The sequence below is a fragment of the Oncorhynchus kisutch genome, linkage group LG8 (assembly GCF_002021735.2).
Source record: "Oncorhynchus kisutch isolate 150728-3 linkage group LG8, Okis_V2, whole genome shotgun sequence".
NCBI classification, from domain to species: domain Eukaryota; kingdom Metazoa; phylum Chordata; class Actinopteri; order Salmoniformes; family Salmonidae; genus Oncorhynchus; species Oncorhynchus kisutch.
The window spans coordinates 31275048-31289817 of NC_034181.2; the positions used below are offsets into that span (position 1 = coordinate 31275048).

A 14770-nucleotide genomic window follows, 5' to 3' on the forward strand; every position below is an offset into this window, starting at 1 on the left:
ATAGGTAGGAGCAAGCCCATGTAATGCTTTGTAGGTTAGCAGTAAAACCTTGAAATCAGCCCTTGCCTTAACAGGAAGCCAGTGTAGGGAGGCTAGCACTGGAGTAATATGATCAAAATGTTTGGTTCTAGTCAGGATTCTAGCAGCGTATTTAGCACTAACTGAAGTTTATTTAGTGCTTTATCCGGGTAGCCGGAAAGTAGAGCATTGCAGTAGTCTAACCTAGAAGTAACAAAAGCATGGATTCATTTTTCTGTATCATTTTTGGACAGAAGGTTTCTGATTATTGCAATGTTACGTAAATCTGTCCTTGAAACAGTCTTGATATGTTCGTCAAAAGAGAGATCAGGGTACAGAGTAACGCAGAGGTCCTTCACAGATTTATTTGAGACGACTGTACAACCATCAAGATTAATTGTCAGATTCAACAGAAGATCTCTTTGTTTCTTGGGACCTAGAACAAGCATCTCTGTTTTGTCCGAGTTTAAAAGTAGAAAGTTGGCAGCCATCCACTTCCTTATGTCTGAAACACAGGCTTCTAGCGAGGGCAATTTTGGGGCTTCCCCATGTTTTATTGAAATGTACAGCTCTGTGTCATCCGCATAGCAGTGAAAGTTAACATTATGTTTTCGAATGACATCCCCAACAGGTAAAATATATAGTGAAAACAATAGTGGTCCTAAAACGGAACCTTGAGGAACACCGAAATATACAGTTGATTTGTCAGAGGACAAACCATTCACAGAGACAAACTGATATCTTTCCGACAGATAAGATCTAAATCAGGCCAGAACTTGTCCTTGTAGACCAATTCGAGTTTCCAATCTCTCCAAAAGAATGTGGTGATCGATGGTATCAAAAGCAGCACTAAGGTCTAGGAGCACGAGGACAGATGCAGAGCCTCGGTCTGATGCCATTAAAAGGTAATTTACCACCTTCACAAGTGCAGTTTCAGTGCTATGATGGGGTCTAAAACCAGACTGAAGCATTTCGTATTCATTGTTTGTCTTCAGGAAGGCAGTGAGTTGCTGCGCAACAGCTTTTTCAAACATTTCTGAGAGGAATGGAAGATTCGATATAGGCCAATAGTTGTTTATATTTTCTGGGGCAATGTTTGGCTTTTTCAAGAGAGGCTTTATTACTGCCACTTTTAGTGAGTTTGGTACACATCCGGTGGATAGAGAGCCGTTTATTATGTTCAACATAGGAGGGCCAAGCACAGGAAGCAGCTCTTTCAGTAGTTTAGTTGGAATAGGGTTCAGTATGCAGCTTGAAGGTTTAGAGGCCATGATTATTTCCATCATTGTGTCAAGAGATATAGTACTAAAACACTTGAGTGTCTCTATTGATCCTAGGTCCTGGCAGAGTTGTGCAGACTCTTTGAAGGCTTTGAAGGAATACGCAGATTTAAAGAGAAGTCTGTAATTTGCTTTCTAATAATCATTATCTTTTCCTCAAAGAGGTTCATGAATTTATTACTGCTGTAGTGAAAGCCATCCTCACTTGGGGAATGCTGCTTTTTAGTTAGCTTTGCAACAGTATCAAAAATAAATTTCGGATTGTTCTTATTTTCCTCAATTAAGTTGGAAAAATAGGATGATCGAGCAGCAGTGAGGGCTCTTCGATACTGCACGGTACTGTCTTTCCAAGCTAGTCGGAAGACTTCCCATTTTTTAATATCAATATGAAAACAATTCTGGGCAACAATTAAGTACCTTACTGTAATAGATTTCCATCAAAATGGACAAAAAATTGCTTTTAGGAAAAAAATATTTCTCAAGCAAGAATTTTGCTAGGAGAATCTGACTGCTGATAGGTACTTTTCAGAGTAGGAGGCCGTTACTTCTATTGCTAGAGCAAAAGACTCACCTGCTGCGTACTGACTTGGTACCAATGAACCTGACGTTTCTACTAATCGCAATTGCCAACAACTTGCCTTTGAGCCAATCAGAGAGCATTAATCTCCTCATCGGGGAGCCGACAGGAGTGACAAGAAAAAGGAAAAAATAGTGGCACTTTTTACAGTCTAATCCACACCCTTTTTATCAGAATTGTTCTAACTAAAGCAATACATGTTTTTTTCTAGAGCAAGTCTACATCTTTCACATCTAACTACAGAGTTTTGTGCATGAAGAATGATTATTTTGTTAGCTTGCTAACTTAGCAAAGCAGTCACGCACACTTCACATGACACAAATGGGGTGGCAAGTGCAGCACGATATACACAACACTAAATGATCCTTAAGAGGTTTTAAATGTAAAAAATGAGCGCAGCTAGATAGCATTGACTATACCATAAAGCAACACACGCAACTGCCCTTACAAAAAAATATTGCAGTAAAAGTGTAGTAAATGCCGTCAACTGTGGTATTTTGAATGCAGTAATTGCATAATAACTGCAGTGTACTGCAGTTGATCTGCAGATATACTGCACTCTAACTGCAAACTTCTGGTTTGGAGTATTTTAACAAGGCTGAGTGGCTGATGACTTCAAGGTCTTTGCTGTGTGAACACAAAAGAGATGGACTGCCGACATTGTTCAGAGGTGCTGAGTACTGTCGGCAGGCAAAAGTTTGACAATCGTACCGGTGTGTTTGAGCTATTATTGGCAGAGAGATTTGGAACTCTCTGTGTTATTGGTCTATTAACCAATGTACCACATGGTGATGTCCCCATTGAAAGCTGAAACTACCACCCATGCAAACCTGCTGATTAGAAGGTACTGTGTAGATTGCATTTTCAACAAGCAACTATCAGGACATTTTTTTCCTACATTTCCAGTGTTAGTTACATCAGCTATTCTACAATATGATATAAAACTCAAGACAATGTAGTTTTTGACTGCATTGGGCCTTTAAATGTCCTTAAAGGAATCCAAGTGCAACAAACATGTACTTCTCTATTTGTCATTTATGATAACACGTCATGCGTTTGTGAGGAGACAATCAAAGCAGAGATTTACTGGTGTGGTTGCATCTGACCACAGGGGGGCATTCTCTTCACTGGAGAAAAATACATAGTGGACATGAAGCACATGTATTTTGTCTAGAGGTGCTCTGCACACCTTACTCAACATGTGAGATGCGTGGGCATTCTGCACTTGCTTGACAAAGCCATAAACAGAAAAGCACGTCTTCTTAGAGGCCTATTGTACCATGCCTTTAATCAGATGATGGATGAAGGTCCCAGATCATCTAGCTCAACCCTCTTGCAACCCTTCCAATTTATTCTCACAGATTTGATGTTCTGAAATGTGGCAGATTAAATATAATCTATCTTGGAAGAACTACATGTATTTACTCTTCATTAACATCATTAGGCTGGCCAGCATGCCTCCAAAATATCTGTACACCGTCTGCAACAATGTGATAAGATCATTGCACTATTATCAATGCGGTAAGCAGATCCTGCTTCTCCCTCTGCATTAGATATTCATTATGTCTTTCTCTTCCCATAAAACTTGACATATTCATCGGCAGCGTGACAAATCAGATGTGCAGTGAAATGGAGTGTGACTGAGAAGAGCAGTGGAGGATTATATCCAACAGGCAATCTCTCCACAATCCCTTCTTTTGACTGGGGAAAAACACAGGGACGAGAATGAGATGGAATTTAACTAAAGATAGATGAAGAAAAAGCGGATGGAGAACAGTGTGCTATAGTTAAGTAATCATATATGCCATACAACAAACTTGGGTCCTAATTAATTAAACCACGTATGGTTCACGGGTGGTGAATACTTTTGCAAAATACTGTATTTATAAAGGGTTTGAATGAATTGTGCCCTTGGCCTGAGGATGCCGATGTAATCGAACACATCGATGAATTCCAATCAGTTTCCCTTCAAACATTGAAGTGTAATTTCACTGTCTTCATAATCTGCACTATATAGTCATTCTTATTACAATACATATAGCACATCCTAATCTATCAAACGATTTCACCCATATACCTTTAAGTTTGAAAATTAACTCAAGGTTTCAATATAATATATTAACAATAGCCTATTTTTGTACCCTCTCTGTACCACACCAGCAGGCTCTTGAATATTCTGGGTTTCAGTAAAGCACAACCTACCTTGGTTAACAACAATGGAGTGAACTAACACTGCCTGTTACCATGGATCCATCTACATTACTATCAGCATTCCCAAGGTTTTATTCAGACATAGCCATTATCAGAATCAGCTGGCTTAGTAACTACAATATCCAGTTGATTTAAATTGGGAAAGATCAGTTGGGAAAGACCAGGTATTTTAGGTCTACATCCACACAAAACTGTAGAACCTGCCAGATGTCTCACCACTACCACCAGATGGGGATGTTTTCCAAGCCTTGCTTGAGACCTTGTACCAGGGCACTACCAGTGGAATAACATACTGTAAAAGGGGCTAGTATAGTACATGCTAGAGGAGGGTAGTAGGAGGAGCTATAGGAGGACGGGCTCATTGTAATGGCTTGACTGGAATAAATGGAAAGGTATCAAGCACATCAAACATATGGAAACCACATGTTTGACTCTTTTCAATGAATTCCATTCCAGCCATTACATTGAGCCCACTCTCCCATAGCTCCTTTCACCAGCCTCCTCTTGTACATGCAGTTATGGAAAATCACTTTCGTGCTTACTTTAATTATTTTCTGATATCAAATACTACCAAATACTTAAACACTTCTTAGGGCTAGGCCCCTTTTTTCTCCACTTCCTGTCTGAATGACATGCCCAAAGTAAACTGCCTATAGCTCGGGCCCTGAAGCCAGGATATGCATATAATTAGTACCATTGGACAGAAAACACTTTGAAGTTTGTGGAAATGTTAAAATAATGTAGGAGTGTGCAAATTGCAAAATGTGCCCACTCTGCACATCCAATTTTTATTTTTTTGAGAGACCATCCTCTTAGAAATGCAAGAGAAAGGTCATGTTGAACATTATTTTTCTGGATGCAATTCCTATGGCCTCCACAGGGTGTCAGCAGTTGTTGTTCAAGGTTTCAGGATTGTAACTTCAAAAACGAATACGAAATATCAGTTTTAGTAGAGGGACACAGTCTTGGAAATTAGTTTTTGCGGGCACCATGAAGACATTACGCACATGCTAAAATTGGTTTCCTATTGAACATACTTCTTTCTGAAATAAATATTATAGTTTGATTACATTTTAGGGTATCTGAAGAGTAAATAGAAACGTATTATGACTTGTTGAAATAAAGTTTAGGGGTAGATTTTTGGATTCCTTTCTCTGCAAGTTGAATGAGTGGATTACTCAAATCGATGGCGACAACTAAACTGACGTTTTGGGATATAAAGAAGGATTTTATCTAACAAAACGACACTACATGTTATAGCTGGGACCCTTTCGATGACAAATCAGAGGAAGATTTTCAAAAAGCAAGTGAATATTTAATCATTATATGTGAAAGTATGAAACCTGTGCCGGGGTATAATGTCCTCCTAGCGGGACACCTAGCCCTAAGAAGTTTTAAGGTGTGCTTGATTTAGCTTGCCTGTACACAATTAACCATCGAATCATGTTGAAGTCCCAAATTGCAAATTGTGCCCACTCTGCACATCAGTCAAGCTAAATCAAAAAGATATTTGACATGCAGGTAACTGCCAAAATAAAGGAAGCACCAACATAAAGTGTCTTAATAGGCCGATGGGCCACCACCAGCTTCCAGAACAGATTCAATGCTCCTCTGCATAGATTATACTGGTGTCTGTAACCCTATTGGAGAGATGAGACACCATTCTTCCACGAGAAATTCCATCATATGGTGTTTTGTTGCTGGTGGTGGAAAACGCTGTCTCAGGCGCCACTCAATAATCTCCCATAAGTGTTCAATTGGGTTGAGATCTGGTGACTGAAACACACACACATGCACGCACGCACACACACACACACACACACACACACACACACACGCACACACACACACACACACACACACACAATTTTAAACCCACTATGCTCCTTTGAGTCGTCACTTTCAAAGTCACTGAGATCTCTTCTTCTCTTCTTCTAAATAATGGGAAACTGAACATTTTTATATACACTGCATGACCCTAAGCATGATGGGATGGTAATTGCTTAATTAACTCAGGAACCACACCTGTATCCCTCACTTTGTATCCCTCATTTACTCAAGTGTTTCCTTTATTATCCTGTAGGTATAGGACTGCTGTACTCTCAAGAGAATTTGGAGACATAGTTCATATTAGGCCAGTCTTGCAGAGACATCTAGTGGTTGCACTATTAATAATGTATCCAACTGTTTCCATTAGTGTCTAAAAGGAAAAGGTTTGATAACAAATACTTTCTGTTATACTTCAAATAAATCTACACAACTGGTAACTATCTGGTACCAAATGGTGCCTTGTGGTGATACTATTGGGTTATTAACGTGTAATTACCATTTCACCATGTACATTCTCAATAACTACCTCGTAATTGATGTACCATAAAGATATGTTTCATAAATTTAGTATGGAGGTTAATCAAATGAACACAACATTCTTAACACATCAATATCAAAAGAAGTACTATTGAGACACATTGAGAAGATCTGATGTTGGAGCACAGAGAAGCATGGCCATATAAATTGCACCCATTTAAAGCTTCTATGGCTGCGTTTACACATGCAGCCCAATTCTGATATTTTTTCCGCTCATTGGTATTTTGACTAACAACATCAGATATTTTTCAGAGATGATCTGATTGGTCAAAATACCAATTAGTGAAAAGAATATCAGAATTGGACTGCCTGTGTGAATGCAGCCTATGTTTGCAGACCAGATACAGATATAAATCTCCATAAGGGCTGGCTGCCAGTGTAGGGGGCCAGTGACAGACGCATCTCAGGTGCAGAGCGTGTGGTATATATACAGTGCACTGAGTGCAGGAGGAACCCTACAAGGGAAAGGGATCCACGGTGAGTGACAGCACTAAAGGAGGTTTGGGGCTGGCGCCTGTTGAGACCTCTGCCTAGCAGCAATGGAGAAGAGTGGCTGTTTCCTTGACGAGAAGCAGATCTCTGTATCCTCTGTCCCCTCCCCCATCTCCCAATGCTACAATGATATTCCTCTCCAGGGAAGTCTCAAAGAGGTCTGTAAGACACCGAAACTAAAGATATACCATGTATACATATTCCAACAAATGAATCTAATCCAAACCCTCTAACTTCTTTAACTTCTTTATAAAGAAGTTGTGAATATAATGCAGGTTAGCGTTTTTGTCATGATTCTTGTTCTGGAGGCAGCTCTGCAGAGTGGTCACTAGCTCACACAGCCACAGAGTCATACAATCTGATTTTAAAGATAACCTTAACCCCACTGCTAAACCTAATGCCTAACCCTAACCATAACATTAACACCATTTTTTTTTTACAATATAGACAATTTTGACTTTGCAGCTGGCCCATCTAGTGGAAATCACTAATTCCTGCCTACAGTACAAGACTCAACCTGAGACAATAAGGGGAAAACACAAGCGTTGTACGTAACATAACACCTGTGAGGAGCAAGAAGAGTATAGCTTGGTCTGCTACTGGCAAATTAACAATTTCCACCTCCACACCAAAAGTAGACCTTTGCACCATCACACAGAGCAGAGGTCCATCCAACACACCCAGACTAACCAGCCCTTAAACTATTAGTCTGAGAGTCACAGCCTGTCATAGTAAACGTCGGAAGCCCTACTGTAAGCTGTGCCAATAGTAATTCTTGGGAATCTCACGTAACATTTTGATGAAGATCTTTGGTGACAAATTGGTCATGAGAGAGGGGATTCTGCTTAAGTCAATGGAGGATGAGTCCAGCTCTCCTTTCAGCTGCTATCATCTCCCTATTTTGGAGTATGATTAATTAGGGTATTTTGTGGTAAACGTTACTTAACTGGCTTCTTATGTTACAGTGATGGGACAATTGATGGGATTAAGAGGGGAGGCTGTGCTGTAAGAGAAGAGGAGCTGCAGAGACTCAGAGAGCACTGCCTTCTGTAGGCTAATCAGCTCCAAGCGTTCACAGAACACAGGTGGGGTGTCATTAAGTCATTTAGTCATCAAACTGGACACCGTCTGCCTTCGAAACATTCCAAACAATTCCCAGCTGAAATGTATGCCTATAGAGTTGCTACATGAATTGCAGTATAGGAGCTTTGAAGTTTTTTGCTTGCTTGTTACTACTTACAGCGTAGTATGTGAAATGTGCCATAATCTTCCAAATAAACAACTTTTGTCAAACAAACCTTTTTACCTAATTGTATTGGTTAAATAGAAAAGGGGATTTTGTTATTTGATTTATGAATGCCTCATTTTGAATTCAGCTATTTTAAATTTAAAAGGACAGTCTACAGTTCAAACAATAACAAAGCGAACACCCCACCACTGTGTTTGGTAAGCAGATGAGGGAGGGATAGGGTTGGAGAAATGTACAACTCTCAGACTCATAGACTGAGCTATGGATGCAAGGACTGACAGACCATCATATTAAAATAATACTTTTAACATGTGTTGAGTTACAATTACATTGTTTATAAACAATGGAGTAAAACAGTCTTATATTTTGGCTTCTGATGGGGTATGATAGTAGAACTAAGCTGATGCAGCATTTATAAGTTATGTTCCTCAAGAATCAATGGGTATATATAATTTATTTAAAGTGATCCACCCCCGAAAATGTGTCATCACAATTATTCCCCAGCCCTGTGCCTCATAATAAAGTTGGTTACACTTTTTCATATTGTATTCTTGTTATAGAAAAATGATCCTAAAATCTGAGTGAATGACAGGTGAATTTTTAAAGTTCCCTTAAAACACACGGTGCTTCGATCACGCAGACATTTATTTCAAACATGCATTGACAGGTTTAGAAAAGACACTGACGCGTAAAACGAGGAGACAATCCTGCAAGTAAACAGGAATTGAGAGTTTTGATAAACTGGTGGAGCTGGTCAATAAATCTGATTTTAAAACAGTTAAATTAATATTTTCTGATACCACTACAAATCGTCTACAAATATTGACAACAAAAAAGCATTGGTCACATATATTTCACGATCATCTAATATTCTTTGACTTGGGTCGAATTCTATTAATAAAATCATGTTCTTATTTGTTCAAACTTAACTGTTTTCTATTTACTTCTATTTACAATGATGGCCTAGGAACAGTGGGTACAACGACAGATTTTTACCTTGTCAGCTCGGGGATTCGATCTAGCAACCTTTCAGGTTACTGGCCCAGCGCTCTAACCACTAGACTACCTGTCGCCCCAGCAGGAATCATGAGTGGTTAAAACAGTTGCATATAGAACCGGATATGGAACCAATGTTGGTTCAGTAAATCCCTAAGAATCCCTATCCATACCATATGAAGTAGTATTTTCGATTATTTGTACTAGTCATTTCCAACTTGTTTCGATAAATTGTCGAGAAATAGATTGGGTATGGATTGGAAGAAAGTATGCACAACTTATAGGTAATTATTTACTCTGAATATACTGTTAGCATTTCGATTTTATGACTGACGATTTCGATTGTCATGACTGATAAATAAATGAAAGAAACATGTGCAGCTGTTGGCTATGCCTCTATGCTACTGCTGGTACCCTATCTTAATTCTTCTTGTTGGACTTAAACGGAAACTTTGGTTTAAAATCATAAGATCTCTTATGTGCAAGCTCTTCTTAATTTAGGAACATTTTAGGAGGCATTGCAAAACCTCTGGACGTTGGGGTCAACTAATGTATACTCAATTCGGCTAAAATATATATAACATATATAATATATATAAATATAACTAATGTTCACGAATTCGGCTAAAATATATGAATGTCTTTATTATGTACTTTTCCCTTTCCCTGCATTAGATGAGATGGAAATTGAATTGAGACCCTAACCTGTCTATTACATTGGGGCAGTAGAAGAGCTCATTAATGTTAAACCCTGGTCTCTCTTTTCTCTTCCGGCGCGTCTCAGCATTAGCCAAGCATTGCAGGCTGGCGCCGCGGCCTCTCCACTTCCACAACATTAGGTGTAATGTTACTGTTTGTTGTGGCCTAAGCATACTAATAGGTCGTTGGAAGTCAGCATCAGTGTAAACCTGAGCGACATCCACCTTGCCGGGCAAGATCACTCAACCATGAAGACCTGAACAACAATTGAGTAACCTACCCTGTCTCAACAGAAGCTCATGAATAGAGAGCCACTGGTTTGGCATCATGCAGTCCATCTGGTTATGGATAGTTATCGCAGTTGCGAGTTGAATTTAGTTTCCTGTTTTTTCACTTAAAAAATACTGCACCAAACATCTTAGTTTGATGTAAAATTACGCATCTCATTGGCAAACGCGTCAAAATCAATGACAGATTTCTTGAGTTATCTTAGATTAATTCTGACTATTTTGAGGAAGTGCATACTGGCTATGATGTCTCAAGATGGGACAAACAGTAGTCTACTATTGCCACTTTTTCTAAATTTTCTAGCGAAGGTCTTATAAGGGAGTATGCGACCACACTCGTTCGGTTCGCCTAGCCGAGTTCAGCTAGACACCAGCCGATCCGAAGCATACGGAAGCCTTACAGATTCTATATAGAGCCGACATTGCATATAAAACCCGATATGGAACCAATGTTGGTTCAGTGAAGAAGAATCCCTAGGGTTCTGATCAAAGAACCCAACAAAATAGTTATATATAGAACCTTTAGGGGTGCCATATATGAAGAAAGCAATATAACCCTTTTTTGATTCTATCCGGAACCTTTTTATCTAAGAGTGTCCAACAGCCAAACATCCTTCTTCGTCATCATCATCTTCAATAGCTAGGAGAAAATGTAGGTGTAATAACTTCCCATCCTGGCACCCCACCCCCATTCTGTCCATCCTTACCCAGTTAAAGTGAGATGTCTCGTGTCACCGTGTAAGATGAGATAAAGGAGTGGTTAAAGTGCATGAGACAGGCGCATCACACACTTGGCTATTGGCAGTTTGGAGACGGTTTCTTGGAGTGCTGAAAGGTATGCCCTGATGATACTACACACGATAGTGAGACCAGGTTGACTTTCAGACAGTGCTTATCAACTCACCTAGATCTAAGGAATTATTACATCCCTATTGAAGAACATTTGGAGAGCATCGCTAATATCTGTTGTATGATTGATTTCACTTGACCACGCTGAAACTGTGCAGTTACACATTTGTCTGTCTTAAAAAATAATCCTCTGTATAAACTAGTGATGCTTCCCAGTCCAGTGACTTCAACGCCATTCTCGGTGAAGGATATTCTAAAGATGGAGCAGCAACATCACCCCCACCAAGGTTTCTTCTATCCAGATCAAGACGCACAGATGTCGCTGCAGCGCATGCACAGTGCACTTCGGAGCCTCGACTTACTTGACAGTCAGGATAAATCGTGCTTCTCGGGAGCAACACAGATGAAATGCACCCTGAGTTCGGAGGACATTGACATCCTGAGGGGCAGTTGTAGTTCAGCGGCTGAGGAGGAGACAAATGGGGACCCAGGTAAATTAAACGATGTCGTTAAAACACGTAGCGCTGACATCCAATGACAGATCATTCCGAAAACAAATATTCGATTGGGCTCTGTCAACACAAGAACTGCATTAAAAAATTTAAACAATTAATAATCATGAATCATTTTGAAAAAAACTGAAGTACACCCTGAATGAAGCTTTATGGAATTGGCCCCAATCTTGCCTCTTGATGCTGCATGACAGCCTGTCTCTCAACCTCATGCCCCACCAAAATCTATTTTCATGAACAATATTATTAACATTTTTTTAAAGGGGCAATGAGCAGTTGCTACATTAATTTCTGTACTTGTAAATTAATGATATGTACCCATTGATTATTGAAGAATATAACATATTGGTGCCTCATGAGTTTGGTTCAACTGTCGTACCCTATCAGAACCAAAAATATAAGCTTGTTTTACTCCAATGTCTCTAAACAAAGTAAATGTAAGCAAACACTATATAGCCTCAAAACATTGTTAAAACTGTAATGTTTATTTCATGGATTGTCGGTCCTTACATCCATAGCTCTGTCTATGAATTTGAGAATGGTTACATTTCTACAGCCTCATCCCGCAGCTTGTTAACCAAACAGGTGAGGGTACGATGCTTTGCTATTGTTTCTACTGCTGATTGCCATTTTAATAGGCATGCACAAAATTACATTTTTTCAATATAAACTAGCTAAACCTCCTATTTTGACAATGTTTTACAAATATAAATAAATGGTAATGGCGAGGCCTACCTATAGGAGAAAATAAAGGCTAGTAAATGGTAATGACGAGGCCTACCTATAGGAGAAAATAAAGGCTAGTAAATGGTAATGACGAGGCCTACCTATAGGAGAAAATAAAGGCTAGTAAATGGTAATGACGAGGCCTACCTATAGGAGAAAATAAAGGCTAGTAAATGGTAATGACGAGGCCTACCTATAGGAGAAAATAAAGGCTAGTAAATGGTAATGGCGAGGCCTACCTATAGGAGAAAATAAAGGCTAGTAAATGGTAATGACGAGGCCTACCTATAGGAGAAAATAAAGGCTAGTAAATGGTAATGACGAGGCCTACCTATAGGAGAAAATAAAGGCTAGTAAATGGTAATGACGAGGCCTACCTATAGGAGAAAATAAAGGCTAGTAAATGGTAATGACGAGGCCTACCTATAGGAGAAAATAAAGGCTAGTAAATGGTAATGACGAGGCCTACCTATAGGAGAAAATAAAGGCTAGTAAATGGTAATGACGAGGCCTACCTATAGGAGAAGATAAAGGCTAGTAAATGGTAATGACGAGGCCTACCTATAGGAGAAAATAAAGGCTAGTAAATGGTAATGACGAGGCCTACCTATAGGAGAAAATAAAGGCTAGTAAATGGTAATGACGAGGCCTACCTATAGGAGAAAATAAAGGCTAGTAAATGGTAATGACGAGGCCTACCTATAGGAGAAAATAAAGGCTAGTAAATGGTAATGACGAGGCCTACCTATAGGAGAAAATAAAGGCTAGTAAATGGTAATGACGAGGCCTACCTATAGGAGAAAATAAAGGCTAGTAAATGGTAATGACGAGGCCTACCTATAGGAGAAAATAAAGGCTAGTAAATGGCAATGGCGAGGCCTACCTATAGGAGAAAATAAAGGCTAGTAAATGGGAATGAATTGACCTTCTCACCACATTTAAATTCTCCGTGCGAGCTTTATATTGTGACATTGCTGATATGCATAATGCGTAATGCAGTTAATCCATGTGACGCAGCAATTTCAATTGAAGTAGGCCTAACCCACTGTGCAAAAACTGGGTGAATCAACGTTGTTTCCACGTAATTTCAACCCCCCAAAAACAATGGGATGATGTTGAATCAACGTGGAAAACTGATTGGATTTGCAAGAAGTCATCAATGTAAGGTAATTTCCTATTTTTTTGCCCAACTTTGAACCTAAATCCAATGACATGGTGAATGTGTTTTTTATTTTCACGTTAGCTGACTACTCCACCAAATGTCAATCAGAACTTGAAGGTGAACTGATGTCTGTGCTCAGTGGGAAGTTTTTAACTAGGCAGTTTTCCAATGAAGGAATGTGTCTAACATTGCTATTTCTAATTATTGCAGGTATGCTTCTTGACGATTCGATGGGTTGTGATGGGAAAAATGACAATACCTATTCAGGCAAGCCAAAGCAAAGATTGCGCAGAAAACCACGCGTGCTATTTTCCCAAACGCAGGTTTTTGAGCTGGAACGGCGCTTCAAACAGCAGAGGTACCTTTCTGCACCAGAGAGGGACCACCTCGCCAATATTCTAAAGCTGACTTCTACTCAAGTGAAAATCTGGTTTCAAAACAGGAGGTACAAGTGCAAGCGGCAAAGACAAGACAAGTCTCTGGAATTGGCTGGATACCCGCCTCTACCACGAAGGGTGGCAGTGCCCGTGTTGGTTCGAGATGGCAAACCGTGCATGGGAGGACCTCATTTAGCGCCATACAACGTGACAATTGGCTCTTACAACACCATATATGGATATGGTAATAACTCACATGGTTGCAGTTATCCGAGTATGCCATCCATACCAAGTGCCACGCAAATGTCCAACAACCATATAGTTGACATGAACCTCATGGAAAATGTAGAGGGGCCATTCCAACAAGGACACTTTCAGGCAACTTTACCGGGGATAAGAGCGTGGTGAGAAACTATTCCAAAACAACCACCCAACTCTCATCAAGTTTTTTTCGTTTAGGTTTTTGTTTAGGTTTGGCTATGCAGCTGCAAGGTTACTTGTTGAAAACATCAACGAATAGGCCAATAGGCAAATCCAAGTGTAGGCATATACTGTTTAACACGTTTATATTGGACTATATGTGTTTTATTCTAACTATGTGTATTGGTCTACTATAATTTCTTGTTTAACTATTTAGTTTTGTTTAGCTATTTAACTAAGTTGATAATATTGCTCTAACGGACTTTGTTCAAGACATGGTATTTTTGTACATGACAATAAACCTTGATTTAATATTTGATTGTGCTGTGAGATCACGCCATCCTCTCTCTGCAACCCAATCATATTATATGTAGACTTGTATTAGACCTACAACTACATCTACAACAAATAACACAACCGATTAAAATGATTTTAAAAAACAACATCAACAGTCAAGGCCTAATGGGAATACTAATTGTATTATACGTTGTATTATAAATTGCATTATAATTGTATTATTTGTCTTATAATACAATTATAGTTTTATT

At 39.3% G+C, this 14770-nt stretch overlaps 1 protein-coding gene across 3 annotated transcripts; it reads left to right on the forward strand.

Annotated features, from left to right (window-relative positions):
- The first annotated feature begins 10895 nt into the window (after nucleotides 1-10895).
- nkx2.7 (NK2 transcription factor related 7) lies at nucleotides 10896-14541 on the forward strand. 3 transcript variants are annotated; one of them, XM_020488762.2, is made up of 3 exons: nucleotides 10896-11011; nucleotides 11229-11516; nucleotides 13636-14541. In XM_020488762.2, exons 2-3 carry the CDS (start codon nucleotides 11231-11233, stop codon nucleotides 14208-14210), a joined length of 861 nt encoding a protein of 286 aa, XP_020344351.1. In that variant the 5' UTR covers nucleotides 10896-11011; nucleotides 11229-11230; the 3' UTR covers nucleotides 14211-14541. The 3 variants fall into 3 exon arrangements, with proteins under 3 accessions (XP_020344351.1, XP_020344352.1, XP_031685965.1); XM_020488763.2 differs by having other exon boundaries at nucleotides 10914-11011; nucleotides 11242-11516; XM_031830105.1 differs by having other exon boundaries at nucleotides 10944-11516.
- Nucleotides 14542-14770: the final 229 nt, after the last annotated feature.

Excerpts from the sequence above, each read along its gene's own strand:
- nkx2.7 (XM_020488762.2), top strand. The coding sequence starts at position 11,231 with ATGCTTCCCAGTCCAGTGACTTCAACGCCATTCTCGGTGAAGGATATT. Across the intron at positions 11,517-13,635 it reads GGAGACAAATGGGGACCCAG|GTATGCTTCTTGACGATTCG; the intron begins GTAAATTAAACG and ends TAATTATTGCAG.